This window comes from Harpia harpyja, chromosome 3 (assembly GCF_026419915.1).
Source record: "Harpia harpyja isolate bHarHar1 chromosome 3, bHarHar1 primary haplotype, whole genome shotgun sequence".
Taxonomy (NCBI): Eukaryota; Metazoa; Chordata; class Aves; order Accipitriformes; family Accipitridae; genus Harpia; species Harpia harpyja.
In genome coordinates this window covers 58,258,834-58,285,590 of record NC_068942.1, presented here as the reverse complement: position 1 = coordinate 58,285,590, position 26,757 = coordinate 58,258,834, and the positions used below count along the sequence as shown (strand labels likewise).

The 26,757-nt window shown below is 41.4% G+C and overlaps 1 protein-coding gene across 1 annotated transcript in view; it reads left to right on the top strand.

Moving 5' to 3' along the window:
• Positions 1–634: 634 nt before the first annotated feature.
• The window catches only part of SPTLC2 (serine palmitoyltransferase long chain base subunit 2), an 82,039-nt gene continuing 55,916 nt past the window's right edge, over positions 635–26,757 (top strand). The window contains exons 1-5 of the mRNA XM_052782837.1: positions 635–824; positions 13,458–13,652; positions 22,118–22,272; positions 23,313–23,461; positions 23,798–23,922. Coding sequence (XP_052638797.1) covers positions 699–824; positions 13,458–13,652; positions 22,118–22,272; positions 23,313–23,461; positions 23,798–23,922 — 750 coding nt within the window. The 5' untranslated portion in view covers positions 635–698. The remainder of the gene's footprint in view (positions 825–13,457; positions 13,653–22,117; positions 22,273–23,312; positions 23,462–23,797; positions 23,923–26,757) is intronic.

The window sequence follows — 26,757 nt, the reverse complement described above, 5'->3', positions numbered from 1 at the left end:
CGGAGGGCAGGGCTGCCTCACACGGCCGGCGCCCCCGCACCCACCCTGCCCGGCCTCAGGCGGGGCCCGGGCGGGCGCGCCCACAGCCACGCAGCGCCGCGCAGCCACCGGGACCGGACCGGACCGGGCCGGGCCAGGCCCGCCCCGCGGCGCGGCCTTTGGGGCCCCTCACGCGCCGCCGCCTCACACCCTGCCCCGCGAGCCCGCCCCGGCGCCTGCCCACTGGCTGCCGCCTCAGCCACCGCCCTGCTCCTCCCTCCTGTCATTGGACGGACCCCGCTGTTCGCTCCTGCCCCACCCTCCGCCCGCGCTGTGACTGGCTAGCTCATCTCCTCCTCTTCGTTCCCGGTTCCATCACTGCCAAGTGATTGGACAACTTTCACCTCTGGCTCCACCCTCTTCCGAACTTTCTGCTTTGCGATTGGGCAAGCCCCTTCCTTCCCCTCGCTCTCCTCCCATCTGATTGGCATGCGGGGTTCTCACTGGGCCCCGTCCCCCGGGCCCCGCCCCCCTCTCCCTGGGCTCTGCCGCCAGCCTCGCGCGCGCGCTGATGCCTCGTTGAGGAGCCCGTCCCCGAGCGTGACGTCTCCGCCGGCGATTGGGAGAAGCGGCGGGTCGCGCTTCCGGTGCGGCGCGGCGCGGCCGGGCGGGGGCGGCGGAGCGGGCGCAGCGCAGCGGGGCAGAGCGGAGCCGGCGGGATGGAGCGGCCCGAGCGGGCTGCGGCGGCGCTGGGTGCCCAGCCCCGCGCCAATGGCTGCAGCGGCGCGGCCCACGGCGCGCTCCGCAACGGCTACGTGCGCGGCCTGCCCGCGCCCGACACCCAGGTGTGTGTGGCGGGCGCCCTCCGCCGCCCGGGCGGGGCCGGCACCGGCACCGGGGCGGGGGGTGCTGGTCTCCCGTCTCGGGGGCTGCGGCGGCGGGCAGGGCTTGTGGGGCCGGCCGCGGCGCGCTCTCCCAGGCGAGCGCCGCCTCGGTGCTTCGGGGTGCTGCCGCCCCGCTGCCTCGTCCCGCTGTGCGAGCCGCCAGTGCTCCCCCGGGTGGGCTGGGGAGCCGGGGGAGCCTACAGCCGCCCCGCACGCCGGGGCTCCGGGAAGCCGCCGAGGTGTGGTTGTTCGGGAGTTCGGCAGAACTTCGCGGGCCGGCGGGGGTCGGGTTTGTGCCCTCCCCCGGCCCTCGCCTGGGGTCGGGAGGGGGCAGTGCCTCGGTCACGGGCCTGCCTCGGAGGGCTGCGCCTGCTGGGCCTTTGCTCGCCAGGCTGGTGAGACTTCCTGTGAAACGGCTGGCCCTCGAGTCATTGCTCTACCTTTACTGCAAGGCTTTTGTTAGCAGCAGAGCTTTAAACTTAAACCTCGCTGTACTATCGTAGGTCTGTGCTTTAGAAGAAAAGATGTTAGCAGTTCTTCGCCGCTGTTTTATTGTTGCAGGTGTGACGCGCAGGGCTACGGGTACAAGTAGCCTTAAGTAGGGACTTCTCTCTACAGAAGAGTTAAAGGTTGATGCAGCACTTCCCATCCAGCTGTATTAACACCCTATGACGCGAGCGTGTATTTGTGCTTTCAGATTTCCCGTTGTTTCTCTCCAAAACACTAAACTTCTCTGTTATAGTGTAAGGTACTTTATGGTTCTCATGAAGGCAATCCCAGCGGTATGGAATAGGTCTTGTTCCCTTGGATGCCTAAAGCTGCTTGGGAAAAGCCTTCCTCCGTTCTCATCCCTCCTGTTGCTCCTTGTTTGCACTCCTGTGCTGCCCCTTCTGTTTTTTCCAGTGTAGGCTTGTGCAATCACTGCATGAACCAGACTGAGAACTGATGCAGGATAAAATGGAAGTGTTTGGGTTTTTTTCCCTGAGTTAACTTTAACCCAGGATGCTTACTGTATTTCTTTCATTGGATGGACGCTTGTAGTCTTGCCCTGGCACTTGGGAGGTGATAGTGCAGTATTGGGAGTGAAAAAATGGAGGAGGAGGGTACAATACCTTCGTTTGGTAGCAGCGTCACCTTGTACTGGTTCGGGGAGCTATAGCACTTGTAGTCTTGCCTTGCAAACACCAAGCACTGCCTACTATAAAAACGAAGGTGTAAATCTTTGCACTAAGACCAAGCATGGTGGTGGTGAGTGTTCTTCTGTGAGCATTTTTTTTTCCCCTCTGTTCTTTTTAAAGAAGAAGGTCTGAAAACAGTTATGTTCTTCTGTTTCACAAGAATAGAAAAGCATGGTAAGGAAGGTTTTTCCTGAAGGATTTTGTTCAGCTGTGTGTTTGGAAAACGTGGGAGATGCAGCATGTGAATGGAAAAACCATCAATGTCAAACTGAGGAAGCTTAAAAGCCTGCTGTTTTATGAGACGTTTTATTCAGTTAGTAGCTTGCCTGTGATACTATGCTCAAATATGTCTTGGAAGCCTGAGGCGTTTGAGATGACTGTTTCTAAAGGGGGGGAAGGCTCATTGGAAAAGTGGTCATGAGAAATCTTAGCAAAAAGCCAGAGTGTAGTGGCATTGTCAGAGGATGCAAGAAGAATTTAAGACAGTTTTATATCTTTCTGGCAGCTGCTTTCTGGTCAAGCAGAGATTTATAATTAGGAGTCTTGCATTCTTTTCTCCATAATTTTATGTGGGCCAGATGGCTAACTTTCAAAATGAGGATCTAAATGAGAACCTGACTGGAAGAAGTGACTGTTTAGGGGTACTAGCCATGTAGAGCTTTCTCAGATAGCATCAGTGATGGGAGCTTAGAGCTGCCAAAGATATGGTCTCTGGGGTATCACAGATTTGGCTACTTGATTGGCCTTTGGGGTTTTGAATTTTGGTTGTTGGGCCTTTAGACAGGAGAAGGGAAACATGTTAATGCTTACCATGTGTTGAATATATTTGTCTGTGTATGTATATATCTATACTACATACAACACTTGAAAATCTGCAAGCAGAGAGATCTATGGAATGCAAAGTAACCAAGTACCAAAAAGGAGGCAGCTTACATGTGAGAGTGCAATTCCTACTTAGTAGAAAAAAAACAGAAAAGTAATGATGAGGGGAAAAAAAAAAAGGTGCTTTTGCAAGAAAGCCTATGATGGGGTCCTTGAGACAAGTAATAGGCAAGAAGAGATCTAGATAAAATGAATATATTGATGGGAAGAGGAGGGGGAAGGAAAGCCATTTGTATAAAGAAGTGTTGCAGTCACTGGTGATTTATCTGGAAAAGCCTGGAGCTTGCGAGAGGAGAGCTTAGAGACAGGGTAGTACATCACCATGCCCTCTTGTAGGGCTTGATAGTGCAGGACAGTTTTACCCATTTTTAATGATGTGAAAAAAGGAGTCTGCCCCTACCTAGGACATCTCTGCTGTGGTTACCTGCGTAAATTTTGTGGTTTTTTGGTTTTTTTTATTTTTTGGGGGGTTTTTTACCCTAAAAAAAGTTTAGATTCAGGGGTGGTATTCTTACAACACAGATTTCAGGCTTTCCTTACAACGCCCTCCACAGAGAGAGACTGGTATTTAACATAGCATGGGCTCTTTACTGTTATTCCAGCATGAGCAGAAGAGGGTGAAATTGTTCATCTTAATTTTTAAATAGGTTGTATTACTTTGTCTCCTGCTGGGATCTGAACTGCTAATCCTTCCCCTTGGTAAGAGGAGAGGGGAACTTGCCACCTGCTAAGACTGTGTAGTAACTAAGTTTGGCTACCTTGGAGATAAATGAAGTATCATCAGTGACTAGGAAAGTAATCATTTGAAGTTAAGGTTTCAGCATATTAGAATAACATTCTGTTGAAATACTAAGATAAATAACAGCTCTTTCTTTTCCTGTGTTCAAACTACTTTGATTCTGCTAACAGTTAATCTGTTTAGAGATTAAAATTCAGTGAATGCAATGATCTCGCTATAAGCACCTTAATTAAAAGAGGTTGAAGAACCATCTGGCAATTAAAAATTGTGGGATATTGGAGAGAAGTAACTAACTTATTTCTGACTGTGTACAGTTAAGGGAGTGCATGGTTAGGAAGAATAGTAATCTATGGATGGTTTCAAAACTGATTTAATGCTTCAGTGTAATACTGCACTATGTAAGATGAAAGCCTGACATCTCAAAGGGTATTGTCGTGACATGAGGAAATGAACACAGCCAGGAGAAAGAAAGCAAATCCAAATAAAAGAACAGTGAAGCTACCTCTTCAAGTTGTGCATGATTCCACTTTTTATGTCCTTCTGGTCTGTTGGAGAGAGTGTTAAGTGAGTTCAGTGGAAAAATGGTATTTAGGATCTATCAAGACACTTGTGGGAATAATAAAGAGTGCAGGGAAAATTGCTTTTTCTTTCTGCAGTGCAATTTTAAACTGGAATGTATTTCTCCATTGGAGTGTTTTGCTCTGAAGCAAATGGCTAATGGTTTTCTAATACTGCATCTGAAAAAAAATGTCATGCTTAAAATAGGGAGATTGGGACATGTTTAATGGAACAAGGTGCCCTTATTTTCTATGATAACTTACTGGAATCTACCTATTATTGTGAACAGATTTTTAGTAATGTGGGTTTTTTGACTCCTTAATTGAGCTTTTCACCTTAGAATGGTTCTGTTACGCTTCTAGAAGAAGAAATAATCTCAAACTAAAAAAACAATTGGAATATAGGTTTTAGATGTCAAGTTCTTAATTTCTGTTGTGTGTGGTATCTCCAAGTCAGTTAGATAGGAGCTGGAATAATATAAACAAATTTTAGTTTCCCTGATGTTTCTAGAAGGTCTTCAAATGCCATGCTGTAGCAATCTCCAGATAGCTTATTGCACACTTGTAATAAGTACATGATTATTGCATGCTTTTGTAAACAAGGTCTCATACTACTTCCTCAGGAAGACAAGGAATAGTTTGGTTGAAAAGAGTGGGAGGACTGTGGGATTTGCATTCCTTTAAAACTGTCACAAGTCCTGAATTCTTACAGCTATTAAAATGGGCAGCATAGATTTTTTTTTTTTTTCCTGAAAGCTTTGGTGCATACGTGCTAAAAACAGCTTGTGCGGTCCTGTGATTTGTGTTCGGTTTTTTTAGAGAGAGCAGTCATACTACTTGTAGGCTCATCTTGTGAGATGCTTCAGGATGCAGGGGAATGGTGGCTTCATCTTGATTTTATAGGTGCTTTTGCTGGAATCCAGGTTAGTGTAACTTCTTTGAGAGAGCACACTTATGAAGATGAGTGCAACAAACTGGAAGTTTTTCTTGTTACAGTGAGTTAGTGGTAGCAGCAATGTGAATAAGCCCTTGTTTCAGATGAATGTTAGGATAAGATAAAGCTGTTAAATAACTGCCCTATCCACTGATATAAAAAGGAATTTGAGTACAGAATTGTGGGGTATTTTTCACATCTGCGTGCAAATTTAAAATGCAAATATTTCTGATAAAAAGAAAAAAAATTGATCCTAAAGAACTAAATCTCATTAACTTATTCACAAAGAAGTGATCATTCCTCCTTACTCAGCATTTGTGAGACTGCATCTTGAGTACTGTGTCCAGTTTTGAGCTCCCCAGAAAGATGCTGGTATAACCACATGGATTTGTGAATGCAGTGGAGGGTCGCCAAGAAGCAGAAGAGGCTGGAGCACGTGAGGTATGAGGAGAGGCTGAAAGAGCTGGGTTTGTTCAACCTTAGGAGGAAAAGGCTCAACTAGCTGGCTGGAGGATATAGAGAAGATGGAGCCAGACTTTTGGAAGTGTGTGGCAATAGGATGTAATTTGGAAGAATGGGAGATTTTGGTTACATATAAGGAAAATAATTTTTCCATGAGGGTGGTAAAATACTGGAAGAAGTTGCTCAGAGAGCTTGTGGAACCTCCATCCTTAGAGGTGTTCAAGACTAGACTGGACATGGACGTCGGCAACCTGCTGTAATTAGACCTGCTTTGAGCTGGGGATTGGACATGATGACCACTGGAGGTCCCTTCCAACCTTGGTTATTCCACGGTTACAGAGATAAACTCCTGGATTGCAGGAGAGTTTGCTCTAGACATTAGCATTTAATCCTTGAACCCCTATGAAAATGTGTGCCTTAGGGCTTGTAGCATGTACTCTGAGGCTTGCATCAGAGCTGAGGAAGGAAATTCTTACTTTCTGCCTCTTGCTTGGCTTTTTGATTGACTGCATTTATTGTGCCAGTAATGTAAAACTGAAGTGAGTAGAAAATTGGCTGGCCTAGAAAATTGACAAAACTCTTTCTGAAAAAGTGTGCCTGTGCATGAGGATACTTTTCTAATACCAAATTCAGTTATGAAAGACTGTAAGCCTTTGTGGAGGGAATAGCTACACAACATCTTATCTGGCTAAATGAAAATTTGAGGCCATCATATTAAATTCGTAGATGTAGTGCCAGTGTTGTACTTGTTGAGAATTTGTGTATCTGTACTGGTATGAAAACAAACACCTATGGTAGCTGTTGATGTGACTGGCTTCTCTTAGATTTGAATATGTGCTACTGAGATGTCAGTTTGGATGAAGTGTTAAAATCTTTCAATTATATTGGGACTGCCATTTCAAATTTAGCTGGTGATAAGCCTTAAATACTAGAATAAATTGTTATAAATGTATGCAAGGTCATTTTTTGTTATTGTAATTACTTAAGTGATATGTCATGTTGTATTTTCCTGTCTTAATCATACAGCAGAAATGTTGTTTTCCTAAATGTCATGCTTTCAGTTTGTTGGAAAAAAAGCTTTATCTTAATTATCTATTGACTTCAGTTCCTCTGGGAGGAACATAAAACGTTGGCCCAGCTTCAATGAGGTTTCCAGTTGTTTTGCCTTCATTAAGAAATCACTCCTAGAAAAAGAACCACTTTTAATTGAAAAATATAGTCTTGAGGAATACTTAGAGTTGAGAAAGCAGGAGTTGAAAAGTTTAGGAAGTAATGGGGTTTAATGTCTGTAAAAGTAAGTGAGAAAGAATTCTAAAGTACGTTAGGAATGCTTTCAGAGGTATCTGAGAGCCTAGAGATTGACTTGTTAGTGAACCACTACAGACTTGTGCTGTCTTCGGAAATCTTTATTGTAAAACACATTTAGTAATTAAGCATGCAGTTAAGGAATTCTATGTCAAAATGCTGTACACCTAAAATCTACTGAACATACTGGATACATATTAGGTTTAAGGTAAACTGTCAGAAAAAAGTATATTCTCAGTAGGATTCAAATTGTCAGCCATATGTAGCAAGCAAAAAACCCCAAACTTAATTGCATCATTCACTTGCTAAAAGGAAAAAAAAAAAGCCCAAACAACACTTAAACATTATGAAGATTTATACCATTTGTGTAGATGTGGCAAGTGCATCTTAACAAAGGAATGCCAAATTTGTTGGGAGTAACTAGTTGCAAACCAAAATATTTCATAATACCTGCCAACAAGAACAAATATTTAATTAGGAATACACTTGAGTGTTAAAGTCTGTTTTGTAAAACAAGTTTCCCTCCCGTGATTTTTTTTTTTTCTTTTTGAAAGCTTAAAATGTGATTCAAGTCAGTTCATCCCTGGAGGTATTCAAAAAGCGACTGGACAGGGTACTCCAGGGCATGGTTTAGGGGGCTGGTTAATGGTTGGACTCGATGATCTTGAAGGTCTTTTCCAACCAAAATGATTCTATGATTCTAATTTTGATAGTAAATACTTGGTCTTTTTACCCATGCAACAGTCTGAGATCTGAAGTCTAAGAACAAAGCAGTGCAAGGAAAAGGGCTGGAGGTGACAGCAAAATTACCACAGAATACCCTACCAGCTTAGAGCAGCTGCCTGTATGGAGTTTTCACTGCTGTAGTGCTGATTCCCTCGATCCTTTATAATAAACATGACCGCTTTTGAGAGTGGAGGTGCATCCTGTATCTTTCCATTTCATTCCCTATAGTTGGCAGGAATCTTTGACAAAAAAGCAAGTAACTCATGGAAGTGGTCTTTCACATTATGTTTCTAAAAAAAAAAAAGCTGCAAAGTTGGTAGTAAAATTTCTGCATTATATGTGGTATGTGGCAATGAGAAGCTACTAAATTTTAATAAGAATTTAGCAAAGTTGTGTTCCTGCATAAATAATCCTTTTAAGGTGTTTATATAACGTCTGCAAAGTTCATCTGATTTTGTTCTTCCTGGCAGTATGAAATGAGATAGCCTCTTTAATACAGTGTTAGGGTTTTCCCAGGGTAGCAGCATAACCAGTTATTGTGTGCTTCTCTCTTACTGTGTGCTGTGCATGTTGCACTTGTAGCATCTTCTCTCCCTGAAGTATATGCCTGCCATGCAATGTCTGTACCCAGATTCCTGTGATAAATCCTGTGTGTTGTCTACAGTATTGTCTGCAAATGTTCCTGTGTTTAAGCATGGCTTTTGTCTTTTCACGAAACTTTTCCTTCTCTAATGCTTTTGAAAGTTAAGTGTGGTACCTTTCAGTCTGAGAGTGTTCAGCTGCTTCTGCGCTCCTTTGCATCTGCTGATTTTTACCACGCTGACTTTGTTTAGGATGAGTTCTTATCGAAGTTGTCTGCTGACATAGGTATAGCAAATATACCGAAACCCCTTTTTCCTATTGGTTTTGAGAAATAAGTTTTTAATGAAAAGAAAGTCAGGTTCAGAATAATGCCAATCTCATGTGTGCCCTGTTTTGGGTGCTGGCACTGAAAGCGTAAGTAACACTAAAATCTGTATATGTTTGCTGGTTTCATTTCCTCCTTTGTAAATCCATGACAGGGTGAGGTATGGTGGTACATCTCTGAAGATCTTGCTGTCCAAATTTAGAAGATGGACAATGGTGAAGTAAAAGCAAGTTAACTGCTAACTGCTGTTCATGAATTGCAGTTTTTTTGATGCACTGATAAAGGAGTTATCTTCACATCTAGTAGGATAGTGGAGGTTGTAATCAATAAAGCATGCAATCGGATACATTCTAGTGTGAATTTACGCTCAGGGGAGTGGCTTAAATGAAAACTATTTTTGTGTAGATTACACTATTCAGTCCCTCATGCTGGATGACCTGTAATCATGCTAAGGTAACTGCAAAAAGGGTATTGTGTGAGAGGTTTTCCATATATGTTGTTAAAGAATTTTAATATCTCGGGATAGGCAGAAATAACTTTTCTGTCTGTGGAGCTGGAGTCTGCTTCTGATGGTACCTGACCTTAAGGCACTGCAAGATCTGATGCTGTCTGGAGGCCACCATGGTCTTTAAAGCATAACTCTGTGCAGCAGTTGGGTAAGAACATTAGGTTGGGTATGCTTGTGCTGCACGTGCGTACATCCACAATCCCATCCTCTGCCTGTACTAGACATGCTATTACGCTACTTATAATGCTTCTAATTTGCAGGATGAACTAAATCTGAAGCCAATTTTGTAATGTAATGTCTTGTGAATGGGAACTGTTTGTTACCAGGTTGGGGAGGCAATTATAATCGGACTCCCTGATGTGTTCTGCTTAGACAAATGCAGTCCTTTCTAGCAGTAGTTGTATGATGCTGCTGCTCAGTAACTGTTACGGTACTGTTTTATGTGACTGGTTTCCCCAAGAGCTTGGCCCATCACAGGCATTACCTGTGGCTGATTCAGAATGCCGTCTCTTTGCTGCCTTCTGTAACCAGCTGGGTGGTGCGCTCTGATTTTTCTCCTGCAGTTGAGTTTCGTAATGTGCTGGTGCTCTTCTCTGTACATGTGGTCTGGGCAGTACAGAAAAGAGATACAGGTGAGCATACACCTGCTTTTTTGAACCACAGGCTTAGGTGAACCCTCACTTGTCTTTGTAGTCTCCACTTAGGTATGCAGCATATTCTGGTTCAAAGGTCATGGCTCACTTTATCATAAGACTTGTTGAAACCATAAAACTCTTAATCTTGCATGCTTCCCGCCCCAGAAAAAGAAATGGATCACTAAGCTGTATCCACCTTCTTTCTTGGTCTCTGGAACTGAACTTGCTGCTCTTCGGCAGCAGGCCTGGAGCTCGCAGCATGTAAGCCTTCATTTGAAGGCTAATTTGTGGATTCATAAGGCATTCCTGGAAAAATGAATAGGCTTTTATCTAAAATGTGGCTACAAATGTCTCTTTTATAGGCAATACTAGAGTGTATTTGTAGTCACCCTATGGTTCATGAAAAGTCTGTGAAATTGCATTCAGAGTATTTCTTTAATTTTTAATTCAGATAGGATAGCATAGAAGCTTCTCAGTTTACATGGTAACTGACATAAGAGTATAAGGATGTATAAGCACATTGGTAGAAAAACACTGGGAGGTGAAATTGATTATGCATTGAAATGAGTATGCATTGAATCAGTACAGGTATTCCCAGAAGGGCCTTTCTCAGTGAAATGTTGGTTTTGACCATGTGGAATAACTTGTTTAGTTTTAGCATTTGTCACAAGAAGAGGCACCTCTAAAGACCTGGAAAAAATTGGTATGCTTTTATTCTGATTAAAATTGTGTATAGGTTTGGATTTGTGTTGGGGATTTTGGGGGTGGGGAGGTGTCAGGGTCAGTAGGGGTTTTTTGTGTTTTGGTTGTTTTGTTTTGTTTTTTATTTATTAGGTGACCTCAGATCCATACCCTTAGGATGTAGCCTTTTGTCTCTTCCAGATGAACTTCCAGTTACCTGGGAAAGACATGAAAAGTTTGGTGTCATCTCTATTTATTAGATACTAGGTAATTTGCGAAGTAGTCACTACCAGTTTTCTGTCTGCTTATCCAGAAGTCAGCTACTAGTTGACAACCACAGGTAGCAGGTGTGTTGTGTACCTGCTCCTGAATAGCTGCTATTCACAGCCTGGTCTGTCAGCGTGAGGACACAAAATTCGACTTTAATTCATCAGGCTGTGAAATTGTGGTAATTGGAGCTTTGGTGCATGATCTTAATCAGATCTGGATGCAATAAAATTCTATGGTTTCGTGAACTGGAGCAATCTCCAATCTTCAGAGTAATAGCGAAGAGAAAGCTTTTGTGGTTTTTCCTCTGCAGCATTGGTTCACCAAGCCCATTGATTGTCATGCTGCTGCTGCCCCTCCTCTCTCCCCAAACTGCTGCTGGTTCTTGTTTGCTGAGATCATTGAATGAGTTTGTGGAGTGGTGCTGTAAATACTATTAGGGTCTAATAAATAATGTTCTGCAAACCATTATATTTCCAACCTGGATCAGTTCAGTGTTGGAGGGACTCTATGCCGAATACCAGATTAGCCTTAGTTGTGCAAGCCAGAGGGTGATGCAGATAGCTCAAAGTGGGAGTGAGCGGGGCAGGGGCAGTTCCTTTGGCTGACACTGTTCCTGACAAAAACAGTGTATGAACCTGTGGCCTGCATTAAAGCTTTAAATTGCCATCATCTGAGCTGCAATGTGGTAAGCAAGTGTTCCTACACCTGTTTCAAATCATGGTAATTTTCTAACTTAAGCCACCACTGTACGCAGTATGTTTTAAAACTACTTCAGTATTAAACCTGGCCTCAAAGTGCTGCAAGTTAGTTATCTGCATCTGGGATAAGTGCTGTTGCTAAATGAGAAGTTCCTACTGTGTCTTTGTTTCCATGCTTGTAGCAGTTCTAAAGTCCCTACAACTATGGTGACCAAATCGAGCATTTGCTCTAAGACTTTTTTCTGGATGTCCATGTTGGTAAAAGGTAAGAGGTAGAAATGAGTATCAGGAGGAAGGTGCTAGTGCAGTTTATACTCAGTGACTGCATAGCTGTAGCATAATCGTATCCTAAGGGCAGACTTTTGCTTCTGAAAAATTACTTTCAAGATATTAATGCCAGGCTTGAAATACAGACTTGCTCCAGCACCTGAGATGAGCAGGTGTCACTTTCCAAATAATGCAGTGTCTGGTGAGGCCAGCAAGTATGTGTGTGATTATTGATTCATCAGCTGTTACAGAGGTTAGTATGACTTTGGCTTCCTTTCCCATATGATAGTATAAGTGCCATAGGTGAATAACTGGTTTTATTGTGTCTGCTGGCCCCCACCCCTCATTAATTATTTGGTGTTGTCCTTTTTTGATGTATTTAGCATCAACCTCTTTCCTAGGTGTTGATGGTTTTTTTGATGAGAATATTTTTTAAAATACATTTCTTATTATATCTGGCTGTAAGCTGCAATTTGAGTACAGTCTAGAGAAATACGAGCAACATCCTAGATACATACTTGTCCTAGCCCTCTCTTCAGCATGGTGATGTTATTAATACAGGCATTTATTGAAATGTATTATCTTGGTTTCCTTCTTGTCTTCTAGCTGCTCCCGTGCACATCTGGCAACATCTTTCTGGTATCCAAATATAATATGAGAGTTACAGAATTGTATGCCAGTCTTAATCTGTTCAGGTTACCTAATAGGTCGTAGCTTTCTTAAGCCTTGGTGTACTGGCAAAAATAAATCTACTCTGCAAGGAGTAAGACTTGTCACCTTTGATGCTACAGATAGGGGATTTATGTCTTGGAGAATGTTCTTTCACACGTAGCTATTCTATTATAGGGTAGCTATTCTATAACTTTTACGAATACAAATAGCAATTTGCATCTAATGGCTGGCTTTCTATGTTTTGATACATTGACTTTTGAGATCTGATCTTTAACTTAATTCTTCGAACAAGTAGTCTAGTTAAAACCATGATGTTTTCCCCCACAGTGTTGAGTGAGCCATTGCCTTGTAGCTGTGAAGTTTTTCTGTAATAGTCACAAGTATTATGTATTACAGTAATTGTACTTGAGAGGGATATGCACATGTAGTCAAGCTCTTACCATCTCCTGAAGATACATAAGTAGCAAGATGACTTTTATTGTGGATTTTATGCAGAAAGCCTTGCTTTGTTCTGTGTGCTGACATATATGCAATGTTGAGGCTGTATACAATGACTTTTTTGTCTGTGGTGTCATGTCCACCTCATGGATGAGGACAGTGTTTACGTCAGCATCTTTAGGCTAATGGCTGTGGAGACACATAGATTATGCTTGTTTTGTTACAGTAATATAGGCTTCCAAAGTTGAATCTATTTTGAGATTTTCCAGTTACTTTTTCAATTCTCATAATCCTGAGAATACATTGTTTAGATTAATAAAACTATTCATTTCTATTTTGGTTTTTCCTGTAGTGTACCTGGGAAGCCTCACTGGTTTTTTTTCATTTGTGCCTACCTAGTTCTTGGTGAAGGGGAAAAGCGTTTTTTTTCATTTTGGTCAGCCTGGATGTAAGCAATGCTCTCTTTGCTAGCTAAAGAACTTTAACGAGATGTTAGATTAAGCTGCACTAAATTGGTAACTGTGACTTTGGTTATATCAACAACTTAGCAATCTTGTATATGGAGACCGACAGTATTTATCGGTAATGGCTGAACCTAGCTGGAAGTACTTTGAGCTGAGCGGGGGGATGCAGAGCTTATAGCTGATCGGAGGGCCAGGGACTACTCTGAAATGGTTATCTGTCATTTCTTGGGTGAATGTCTCACAACTGCCTCTCTTTAAATTTTTACTGTAGGTAAGTCAAATTGTGCACAATGGAGGATTATACAAAAGGCCATTCAATGAAGCTTTTGAAGAAACGCCGATGCTGGTTGCTGTGCTGACCTACGTAGGCTATGGTGTTCTCACTCTCTTTGGATATCTGCGAGATTTCATGCGGCAGTGGAAGATTGAGAAGTGTCAAAATGCAACAGAAAGAGCAGAACAAAAGGTAACCACTGGGAAATAATGGTCAGTGGGAAATTATGTGGCTGAGGCTATAGCTTGAGCGTTTCTTTAGGGACCAGTGTTGTTTAAAGTTTTATGCTGTTTTCCTTGTCTTCTGAATGCCCCAGATATTATGCTAGTACTGCTGTGTCATTAAACAAAGTAACATTTCTTTTAATTGGGTTATTTTTTGGCAGAGCAGTTCCCTCATCTGGTTCACTGCAAAGGTGCATCAATAGTTATATCAACATACTGAGATGCCTCAGCAGCAGAAACAAGGATTTGGGGTAGAGAGACTACATATGCCAGCATCAGCAGCTAAAGAAATGCTTATTAAAGGGTCTGGTTTCAGTTTGACAGCACTGGGAGGCTTTCTGATGCTGCTCTGGTGGCTGTGTTTTGATTTGGAAGCATGCTATTAATTCTGTTTAGCCTAAGCAGTTGCAAAGAAAAGCTTGTGGATGAGAACCTGAGCACAAGCTGGATGACTTTAAATTCATCTGGAGTCCAGAGTACTAGCAGGTTAGCTGGTGACTATTCTGAGGTACTGACTCCTGACTCACTGATAGCAATTAAAAAGAATTAATTCATAGTAAGACCTATTCACAAAAGCTTCTGTTACCAGGTGAAAAGTCTTGCTTGTTTCAGCAGTTAGTCTGGAATAGATAATCCTAATTTTGAGTAGTTATAAAATATTTTTAGAGGCTTTTGTTCCCCACAGGAATTAATTACTGTTAAGAAAGCTAATGTTTAAACTTGCAGTTTGCAAGCTATTTTCTGCTAACTCTTAGTGTGAGGCCTCTTAGCACAGTGTGAATACTGGTGAGCTTTACTCCAAAGGTAGAGTGAATTGGCTTACTCTTGCTGATCGGGGTTCTGTTTTTCTCAACTGATTTGGGGAGCCAATCTGGCTTATAAAATATTAAGTGAGTTTGTTTTCCAGCTGCTGGTTTCTGGCTGTCTGTGCAGCCACACAAGCAGCTGGCTAGCAGAAAATAGGGGAGGCGGGAAGGACATCTCACTAATGCAAACAAATAGTCAAGGATGGGATGGGGGAAGAAAAAAAAGGAGTGCTTCCTTGGACGCTATTTTTGGAGGCAGCACTGGAGTGAAGTGCATGTCATCTTACGTTAGATTAGCTAAGATGCAGTAAACTAACCAGTGCCTAAAATTACTTCACAGTAGCTTCTTTGAGTGAGCGTTGTGAAGTAGAATTAAGCTGATTCATAGCAAGGTGCTTAATTCCAAAACAGAAACATCCTCATAGGAGTTTAATGAGTAATAGGTATTTCATATTGGTTAAAAGTACAGGAGTTTAAATTTACACCATTTCCAAAACTGGCTTCTGGAATCTGGAAGTAAAAATCTTGGGTCCCTTTTAACAGTTACAATATCTGAATAAGGATTGCTGGTTAGATCTCAACTTGAAACTTGTGTTCATTAATGTTATTTGAGCTACTCTGGTTTATGTCACCTGAGAACATGACACCCTTGTATTTTTCTGTGTGTAAACTAGAAGTTGGTACAGGAGAGAACAGTCAAACACTTGCAGAAACCTACCAAGACATTAGAATAAAGGTTTAAATATTGGTCTGTACTCATGGTACTTGAGGATTATAAAGCAGTAACTGTTGGTGTTGGTGTAGTTACTCTATACTGTAGTTATTTCTGTTGCACAGTTTTTATGAAATGTATGTTCTGTTACCAGTATGTAAGATGCAAGACTGCTTACAGTAGCCCTTTTCTGTGGGAGCAGTCATGACACTTACATGAGTGTACAAAAGGAGGACCTTAGGCAGTAGGTCTAATTTGGGAATACATTATTGATATTAGGCTCTCAGTAAAGATCGTCATAAAGGACATTGAAGCACAGGGTTTGTTAGTAACTGATTATCCTCGTTCTGAAAGAAATTTAGCCTTGAAATTTTTTATAAATTAACTTAGCATTGCATCTTACCCTGAAAGACATTCACTTAAGAAGTATACCTCCCAGACAGATTAACTGAAACCCTTTGAGTTTGTATGTTGGTCATGGCTTGCAGGGAAGAGAGGCATGTATTCTCTTTTTGTTTTGTGCATATGATGACTGTGGATGGAGCTAGTAAGAAGTGCCAGTGAATATTGCGTAAGAATGAAAAATATGAAATCCTGTTTAAAAAAGTTTTGGTGTCAAAGAAGTCTCAGCCTAGCATACCTCCCCAAATCACATTTCTAGTGCTTAGGTTGGAATAGCTGTTTCTGATATTGGACAAATAGAAAAGCGATCATGTGATGTCTAGAATATATAGCACTTATCCTCACACTTTGCTGCTTTAAGCTTTGTTTGCCTGCAAATGAATTGATGAGACCACATTGCAGCGTATCTAGTGTGGGAGCCAGGTTTTATTCTTGTGTGGGTGGGGTTGCTCAATGACTTGTTTTGAAAATTTCTCATGATTTTCAAATATTTGAATCTATCAAGCTGCTGGCTGACAGCCCAATCATCTTTTGGTAAGGGAATGCAGATACTAGTCTGCAGAAAAGGCTCTGAACTTGCACTTTTTTTTTTTTTTTTTTTTTTTTTTTATTAATACATGCACATCAGAGGAGCCCTGCAGTTATCCTGGGGTGGTCTCTGGCAGATTTGTGACCTCTGTGTGGAAAGTAACATTTTTATTATTTAAATTCTAAAGAGCCAACTAGATGATTATGATTTTCTTAAGTATCAAGCAAAAGGGTTAGCTTTAACTTTTTGAAATAGTTCATAATTGCTTAGGTGAAAAGCTCAAAGCAAAGGCAGTAGGAGTAGCTGTGTAGCTGAACAGTGTGATGACCTGCTTTGTGAGCGAGACAAAATTATGTAGTGCAAGGAAGTATTTCATAAAGGGCTGAATGAACTTGTCCTGAAAGTCATGGAATTGAAGTATGTGGATTTTCTGTGGTGAGCTTCTGGAGGTGATCGCAGTTAAAAGCATAATGTAAACTTAGGCCCAAAATGTATTAATAAAAACAAACGCCAAAGAAGCCACCTTCAGTTTTTGTGTGTTTTGGAGGGCAATTTATTTTAGTAGAGCAAATCGTTCCTTAAATTGTCACTTAATATTGTAGTCTTAGAACGTGCATCAGAACTATAAACCGAAAGGAAGTTGTGCAAAGCATTTGACACTGTCCCACATGACATCCTTGTGTCTATATTGGAGAGACATAGATTTGATGGATGGACCACTCAGTGGATAAGGACTTGGCTGGTTGGTTGCACTCAAAGAGCTGTGGTGAACAGGTTGATATCCAAGTGGAGAGCAGTGATGAGTGGCGTTCCTCAGGGTTGGTATTCGGACCGGCACTGTTGCTGGTGACATGGACAGTGGGATTTTGTGCACCCTCAGCAAGTTTGCCACCGACACCAGGCTGTGTGGTGCGGTCGACATGCTGGAGGGAAGGGATGCCATCCAGAAGGACCTTGACAGGCTTGAGAGGTGGGCCTGTGCGAACCTCCTGAAGTTCAACAAGGCCAAGTGCAAGGTCCTGCACTTGGGTTGGGGCAACCCCAAGCACAAACACAGGCTGGGTGATGAGTGGATTGAGAGCAGCCCTGCGGAGAAGGACTTGGGGGTGTTGATTGACAAGAAGCTCAACATGAGCCAGCAATGTGTGTTTGCAGCCCAGAAAGCCAACTGTATCCTGCGCTGCATCAAAAGAAGCATGACCAACAGGTCAAGGGAGGTGGTTCTCCCCCTCTACTCTGCTCTCCTGAGACCCCACCTGGAGTACTGCATCCAGCTCTGGGGCCCCCAACATAAGAAGGACATGGACCTGTTGAAGCAAGTCCAGAGGAGGGCCACAAAGATAATCAGAATGCTGGAGAACCTCCTCTATGAGGACAGGCTGAAAGGGTTAAGGTTGTTTAGCCTGGAGAAGAGAAGGCTCCAGGGACACCTTATAGCAGCCTTCCAGTACCTAAAGGGGGCCTACAAGAAAGCTGGAGAGGGACTTTTTACAAGGGCATGTAGTGATAAGACAAGGGGTAATGGCTTTAAATTGAAAGATTTAGATTAGAGGTAAGGAAGAAATTCTTTACTGTGGGGGTGGTGAGGCACTGGAACAGGTTGCCCAGAGAAGCTGCAGATGCCCCCTCCCTGGAAGTGTTCAAGGCCAGGTTGGATGGGGCTTTGAGCAACCTGGTCTAGTGGAAGGTGTTCCTGCCTTCAGGCAGAGGGGTTGGAACTAGATGATCTTTAAGGTCCCTTCCAACCCAAACCATTCTGTGATATAAAAGTGACCAAATTAATTTAAAGAGCAGGCTTTCCAACAGGTCTATACTGGGACTCTCTGACTGTGGGTAAATTCCTTGGAATTTATTAGAGCCTTGCATTGAGATTTAATGATTCCAGGAAAACCTAATATTCGCTCGCCATTGGAACACAAAAGGGTAAAGAGGGACGGGCTTTGCTAGTACTGATTTCCAGGAAATAGTCTAATGGGGTTTGGCTTTGTTTAAAATATGTGCAGCTGGACTTTTCCTGGAAACCAGTGTTGTGAGCACATCTTCTCTGAAGCATTATCAGTCTGTTTTAGGCATGGGTAAGCGGCAAGATTAACAATTCTGAATTACCCTGGAATCAATTTATGCATACCCAATTTAATGTAACATCTAGTCATACAATGTAGTTAAATCTGCAAAATGCTGTAGGATGTGTTCTAGGCTTAAATCGACAGGAATGGAGCTGTTTAGGATTTTTTAGCTCCATGTTCATATGAATTCAAATGAAAGAACATGCTGCTTTTGCTCCCTGTTTTGAAAACAGTGTAACCTTTGCAGTTGTTTGACTGTGCTTACTCTTAAGATTGCTCAAAAAATCAACTCACTCCTAGAATATTTTTCCTCAAAATGAAGTTGTTCGATCTTGGGCGGATATTCTTGGGGTCTGTTATGGCTAGAGTGTTGGATCTGAAACAGGATGAGAACTTGATGGAAAAATAACAATAAGCTCTGAAGGCCATTTAAAGGGGACAGTGATTGCTTCCAGCAGTATGATGCTGTTGCAGCACAGCACTGTGGCTGCACGTGCCAAAAATTTGAAATAGTATGGATTGATAGAATTTGTCCCACCTCGCTCCCCAAATGATTTTTTGTGGTTCATAGATAGAAAACATTTAATTTCCGTGAGGAATTCAAGTGGTCTTTTTGGCGTACTGTCCTCTCTAATCTCCCATCTGAAATGCCACACTGTAGAAAGATGGGGGTGGGGGGAACAAACAAACAAAAAACCCAGCCCCCAAATCAACCATGCAAACCATCTGGTCCTGTATGCCAGCTGCAAAAGAGTACTCTCAAACTCCGTAAGTCAGTACCAATTTATAAAGACAAGATATCCCTACCATTTCTCTTTGGTCATGAGAATGTCTTGGTGGGGTCATGATAACTCTTGGTGGGATTAGGATTACTGAGGAAATAGACAATCCAGTTTTGATTTATGCCAAAATAACACTTCATGCCTGTCCTATTCCAAGGAACTTTCTCATAAGAGCTAGCTGAGGGTGGTTCATTGGGGGGGGGGCAGGACAGACAACAAAGGGGCTGGCATTAAGTTGATGCCTCACTTAGAGCCCTTTGCTATAATCTTACAGCTTGGTACCCCCAAAAACTAAGGCTAGTGTCATGTATTAGACCTTAATTCCCTTACCCATAATTTGTTTCTTGAATTCTTGTTGACTTTTAAGACACCTTTTTTCCTTGTCGTAATCCATTAGGTTCAGAGAACTTCTCTACTTCACAGTTAAATCACTTTAAACCTAGTTATACTGTTGGCTTGTAAGATCATACTTGTGTTATATATCTTGGTGGTGTCAAGTTGTGCGTGATTGTCTTTATCTCACCAGTTGAGCTTGTTACTCTTCCTGCTTTGTCAGCTTGGGTTTCAAAATAAAACATGTTCTATCTGTTCAGTAATCTGAGGTGAGATTGAACTGTATCAGCCCAGGCATACCTGCTTGAGTTGTTATAATGACTCATTTTCAGCCTCCACTCCTAGCCAAGAACCTTGGCTAAAATCTCAATTGTTTCCTGGGTCACATAGTTAGTGTGCTTGACTAACTACTGCAAAACTGAATTCTCATGCAAAGATGGTTAAGAGGAGTTGAAGATGCTTAAAAGGATCTCAGTAGATTATATTGAGACATACCAAGTACAGGTTCCACAAGTATTGATCTTCTAATGTGCCAGTTTCTTTTTGATCCTCTCACTTCCCCCACCCCTCTACAAGTGATGTAGCAGAGGGTTTTAGACACTTGTAGATAATTATTTTGATTTTGTGTCATGAATCAGGATCTTCTTAGTATACTGCTACAGGTAACTCTCACACATATCACCACTTTGTAATAAGAGTACAGTAGCTATGTAACTTTTCATATAGGAAGTTCTCAAATGCATTTGTCAATACCAAGATGTTTTTCTCCATTGTAGAAGTGATCAGTTTGTTAGTGATTCAGCCTTGAAACCCACTTTCTGCCTGGAACAACGTGAGACTGAAGTTGAGGAGGGATAGAGCTGTGTAGCTACTTCAGAAAACTAATGATTTTCTAGGGGATTGCAGCTTTGTATTAGCTGCCCTACCACCTCGTTAATGTCTCTTGACAAAGAGCCCTCAGAGAAGACCTGGCAGATGTGAAGTAATGCAAAACTGTACTTAAGTAGAGGAAGATGGAAGAAATAATTGCCCTTCCGTGCATCTTAGCTCATAGAAATCTTGTTCCCACTGTCTTGTCTTTGCTGAGAAAGGACGTACTTGTGATTCCCTGGAGGAGTGATCACTGGCTAAATTTGGGTGGTTTTCCCGATGATGAAAATTGATATCTTTGCCTTTTTGGCATGTCATTATACACAGGCAAATCAGAAGGGGGCTTAGGTGCAACTATGTCTGCTTAGAAGTTGGCACTTTGGGGCTCCATCTTTCCTGCGCAGCTGCTGGTAAGAGGATGCAAAGGGGTGGACCTAGATGGTTCTTTTACTCCAAACTGAAAGGATGAAGTTGTTAAGTGGCATAAATGCTCCCAGTTTTGCTTCAGTGGTACAAATGTTAGGCACCATAATATTAGGTCAGACAGATAGTCTGTCTTGCTTATCCTGTCACCAAAAATAAAATGCTCCCTCACCATGTTTGCATTTATTTCTGTTGTGAAAAACAGGAAGAAATGCTATGCTGGCTCTTACCTTTGTCATAAATTCTACTTTTTCCTGTTGTAGATTATTAAAAAGGTTTGGGTGTTTTGGTTTTTTTTCCAACAGCAGCAAATGAATTATGCATTCTTACCACTACTGAATGTCAAACTTCCTTTTAATTGAATAGTAATAAGGAAATCTCATGACTTTGGAGCATTTTAAGTAGGCCAGAATAAAATGTTCTTGAGTGCTCAGATATCCTTGCTGTCACAGTTAGTTTGACGTTCTTGTGTGTTATCCATTCAAGACAGTCACTTACTTTTCCTGAAAAACGTTGGAAGGGAAGCTAGAATTCAGGAAATGCTTGCGCAAAGAAATCCTGTGGGACTTAAGTGCCAAGAAGCTGTGCAGAAGAGAGGTGCCATAATGTAGCTTACTAGCTTGGATTCAGAACAAAAACTTGTGGAAAGTTCTAACAGTAACCTCTATAATAATGCTAGTGCTGCTATATTAAATGCATTTCTTATGTACAGAATGAAATACAGCAGAATACCTCAGTTTTCAAATTCTTTATGTGTTCAGTAGAGCAATGCATAGTGTTTGCTGCCAAAAAGCAATTACATGTTCCCTTGCTCTGCTTAACTCTGAAGGTTGAATACAAATCTCTTGCAAAGATTATATGCCCGTGCATTTCACGAAGGGGATTATTGTGTGTTTCAAGAGAGATGCTCTCCTCCACTACCCAGCAAGAGCTGGAAAGAGAGCCAAGGTATTTCAAGTCCCATTTGAGTTCAGAGAACACCACCATGTTGTGTCATTAGGAGCTCCCAAATCAGTTTCTGTGTTGCTATCAGCACTCCCTTTCCTATATGTTAGAATTCTTTGGGGCTTTCTAACTTGAAGTGTAACCTAATGCCATGGTTGTTTTTTCTAGTTGTGGTTGATGGCTTTTAGGTTCTATGAGCTACTTAAGTTAGATACAAATAAGCACCTACTGTTGAGGAAATCTTGGGGATGTGGTAGATTTGCAGGTTGAAAAAGTTACTATCTAGCAGATGGATTTTGCACTAGCAGATAAATCTCTTCAGTTCTGTTGCTGTCTCACTTTCAAATAATTTTGCACTGACACGGGTTTCCGGGGTTAAAAACACTTTGGGTGGAATTGGTTTCAGGGCTTGGGATGAAGAACTCTCTAACTTTTTCTTGAGTTTTCTTGATTTTTTTTTTTTTAATTTATTTTTAAATTACACCCGAATGACAGAAACAGCTTATTCCTAGTTTGTTGTAATATATATTTTCCTTTTACTTTGAGTGCTTTTGATGTGTTTCAGGACTTTGTCCCATTGTACCAGGACTTTGAAAATTTCTACAACAGAAACCTCTACACACGCATTCGGGACAGCTGGAACCGTCCGATCTGCAGTGTGCCAGGGGCCAGAGTGGACATGATGGAGAGAGTTTCCCATGACTATAACTGGACGTTCACGTGAGTCATAATTGAAGACAAGGCTTCCCACAACTATCTTTAAGTAGTGGGTCTATAAGAGAAAGTTGCAGGCTGTGAGGTTAAAGGTGCAGTGAATTGTGTTTGTTTTGAGCTTTCCAGCAGATTGAATCGATTAATTTTGCTCTTTTGAAACGCATCTGGCCAAGGGGATTGTTTTTGTATAATCTTTTGGCTGCTTAGTAAGGCTGCTGACTGTGTTAATATTTCATGGGCGTACACCTATAATAAAATCAATACTTCTCTGTGTGTGAAGACCAGAACCTAGAGTAGATACTTCGGATTGCAGTGCTACTTGTGACTTTGTGTTGATTTAGAATCAGTCCTGACACTTGAAGTAAACGTTGCTGCCTGAAACTGAATTTAACATGATTGTCTTGAGTCAGAACTGAAGTAGTCTGTAGAAACAAAATCAGAAATGCAAGGACAAGGATTTTTACGAATTGGAAATGACGTATAACAAGTTTGATGTGAAGAGTTTTGCAGCACAGTACTTCTTGAAACTAGTCATGTCTCTCCTCGGCCTTCAAGGGCAAAATAATTAAAACTTTTTTTCTGCTAAACTTCCTTAATCTCCATGTCACGTATTGTTAGCACAGCAGTGCCAGATGCGTTTCCTTTCTGTGGTTAGAGGATATCCTGCTTGAGGGGCTGCCAAGTTAATTGATCTAGAGATCTTATTTTGTAATTGAAAATAAAGTTGTATGTTTCTGGGATGGAGGGGGGACGTGTCAGAGGAACAACAAACGGTTTGAGAAGCCTCAAGCAATTTTAGATATGATAGTAAAATTACCTTTTAATGTAAACTCTTCTGGGAACTAGTTTGAGACTAAGATAGGGAAAGCTTTTTCACTGATCGTTTCAGTTTGATGATGAGGGGCAGTACTGAAATAATTTAATGGTTGGTTGTATTGATTTTTAACATTTCAGTGTATATTCTAGGAAACTGAAATAAGAATCTTCAGGTGTAGTTAATTTTTTTAATTGTGGGTGTCCTAACTTGTGGTGTTTTTAAAACACAGGTACACAGGGAGAGTGATAAAGGACATTATTAATATGGGTTCCTACAACTACCTTGGATTTGCACAGAAGGCAGGGACTTGCCAAGAAGCAGCAGCTGAAGTTCTGTCCCAGTATGGAGCTGGGGTGTGCAGCACTAGGCAGGAGATGGGTAAGTTGGAGCAAGATAGAATGTTCCCCAAATGTATGTTTCAAAGTCTTTAATCTGATCACAGTTCTTTGAAACATTACTTGTTCCAGCTTTTGAACTTTGGACTAATCAATAAAGAAGCTTTTACTTTAGTGAAGACAAGTTGACTTGTTGGGTTTAGTTTACATGGCACAGCAGCTGGCTCACTTATGTTTTCATATTATTTTTTTTTTTTCAGTGTTCCCTTTATGGGCCTTTAAATAAAGAGCAGCCTGGTTGGTGGAAATTTTTCTCATAGAATATAGCAATAGTGAAAGCTTCTCCTCATTCTGAATTTCTTATTTGTTTTATGTGCAGGAAACTTGGACAAGCATGAGGAGCTGGAAGAGCTAGTTGCCAGGTTCCTAGGTGTGGAATCTGCAATGGCATATGGAATGGGGTTTGCAACCAACTCTATGAACATTCCTGCCTTAGTTGGCAAGGTATGGCTTAAGTCACTAGCAAAAACTTACCTAACAAAGATTCTGCTGGTTGGGTTTTCTAAAAGCTTCTTGTTTGGTTTTGTTTTTCTTCAGTGGCAACTACTGCAGATATTCTCTATGGAAACTATAGGTCACAGTATGCATCTCTAACCTTTTCAAAAATCTTTTTGGAACACAGCATACATGAGACCAGTAGCAGTCCAGATCTTGCCCTCTTTCTGGGAGAGCGCCTAGCATGTTAAGGCTTGCTTCCTCAGGCTACTAATGGTGGCTGATTAACAGGCTGATTGCCTGAAGGTATTTTGATGCTCTTGAGACACTAAGAAGTGACTGTGTCAGTGAGACACAGAGATAAGCTGAATTGCATGTTGGTACATACAGAATTTATTATCTTTGAGCAATAGCTGAAAAATACTTCCTCTGAAGGAGCAAAATCCTAGTAGAAAAGCTATTTGAGACAAACAAGGTCAAATGTAAAGACTCATGATGTCTACTGTGTGCCCCATAAAACAGTATGCAATGCAGCCTGAGTATGCTGCATCTCAAACTATGGTTTTTCTCGTTATTGGAAAATGAAATGGAAGAGAGCTCTTTGTTTGCATCTTCTGATGCAAAATACATGTTCTCGAAGCTCCTACTTAGAGTAAAATAATGCAAGTACTGGAACTGTTTCCTCTTTTTGAAAATGATTCACTTTTAGCCTAATACTACTAGGCTGTTGGAATTCTATGTCCCTGTGTAGTGAATTATTTTCCCTTTATTCCATTTATTTATTTTTCCACTTCCTGAGACCACTTTGTAAATTCTTCCAGTTATCATATCTACAGTATAAAATTGTTGCCTTATTCTTCCCGGCAACTTTTCCTCCTGACGAATCTCTTCTTGACTAGCTGTAGTGTTTTCCCTCATGCTATTTCAATTGTAACAATGAAGCAGCACTGTCTACCTAATGCCTCTTTTCTTTTGGTCTGTTAAGTTTTAAATATCAGATGCTTTCCATAATGAAAGACATTTTTGAGTCTGATGCCAGAGAGAAATTCAGTGTTTCAAATCTAGTCTTTCTGGAGTCAAATACTTCTGCAGTGCTATGATTTTGAGCAACATGTTACTTCTGACATATCTTACTTGCATTTTTCTGCTCTTTGTCTTCCACATTGCTCCAGTTTTCTCTTCAACAGAAAAATGATTTCTGTGAGACCCACTGTATATCTTTAATACCTTATGAGAATATCCTTGAGACACCGTACTCAGCTCCTTAGTTTTCACATTTGAACTTTAACAGTTTTTACAACCATTGAGAGAATCTGAACAGTAAATTCCAAGGCATGTAACATACCTGTTTTCATGCGCATAACTTGCACATTTACTAAACCAACTCTTTGTAAATGGATACAGCAGTCTGTAATGTTAATAATGAGCATACTTAGGTTTTGTGCACTTCAAATAAGGTAGTAAGAAGCTTCTGTCTCATAATGCTAGAAGTACCCTTATACTCAGGTGAATACTCCAAACAGAAAATGCTCTCTTCTGAAGAAAAGAATTCTTGTCAAATGAACCGTTTCACAGTTCAGAATGTTCACTAAATGCTTTTTTTGGCTGCCTGAAGTTGCTTCTCACTGCACTTTTGATTTCTTGATTGTCTGCAAATAACGACTCACATAAATCCTGAATTCTGGCACCACCCAGTACACAATTGGCTGTGTGTGCACAGCCTGTTTGGCAATGCTTTGATAGTGTCCTCAGTAAAGCCCAGAGATTCTTCATGCTTGATTAAACTCTTGGGCTCTCTCCTTTTTTTTCGTTGTCTTTTTTTTTAAACTACTGTTTGTGTCTCTCTGTATGTCCTACACACATTTTCAGGCACAAAGCTGCCTGTAACATGAATTTTTGGAGGTTTGACAAATATAATCAGTAATGGCGTCTGCATTTGGCCAGAAGGAGTTTCTTTGACAGTCACTGATACGATTTGAAGCTAATCATTATTTACATAGTATCTGGGCACCTATAATGCAACTTAATTAGCTTAAAATACAAACCACTGCAATAAAGTTAATCACATGTATGTAATACTGGACCACCTGTTCTGGTTTTGCTCTGTGAACCCTTAAGCGCTTGGTTTATGTTGCTACTGAATCCTCTTTTAATAGCAACAAATATGACTTGACTATCCTAGGGTCCAACTCTACCCCGTAATCTGATCAGCACTGGTCAGCAAAAGGAATTCAAAAGCTTCATCAGCATTACCTAGTTGATCTCTGTTCACTATGGCTTGTTAACAGCAGCTTCTGCAAAGAAGATGCTGAAAACAGGTATAGTTGGTGTACACTGAAAGTTGTATTTCAGCACTGTTGAAGCATCGCTAAAAACAGGTCTTTCTGTACCTGGCAGTTTTTAGCAGGAGAGACCCACTGTTGACAGCCAAGTTGTTGGCTGCCTAGTACAGTCACTGCCAAGTATGCTGAGTCTAGACCACAGATAATGTGAGATTGGAGGATTATGTAGTCAGAAGTTGTTAGACCATTTGAGGGTAAGCTAGATGCTGAAACTTGCCTGTTTTGGAGTAAGTGTCATTAATGTAGTTACGGTAACTAGCTAATAACAGCATTCTGTACTGCCTTTAGCACAGAGCTTTTTGTCATAGCTCTGGACTTACAGGGGCTAGATAATGGAATTAGAGCAATGGTGCTTGAAGGATTTTTTTTTTGGTTGTAAGAAAACAAATTAATTTCCATGTATAGTTAGTTTGTGAAATTAAGTGCTCGGGACTGAATTATGCAATTCATGTGTGCAGCACTGTGGTAAAATGTGGCATTCACTTCAGTTTCTGTGTCTGCC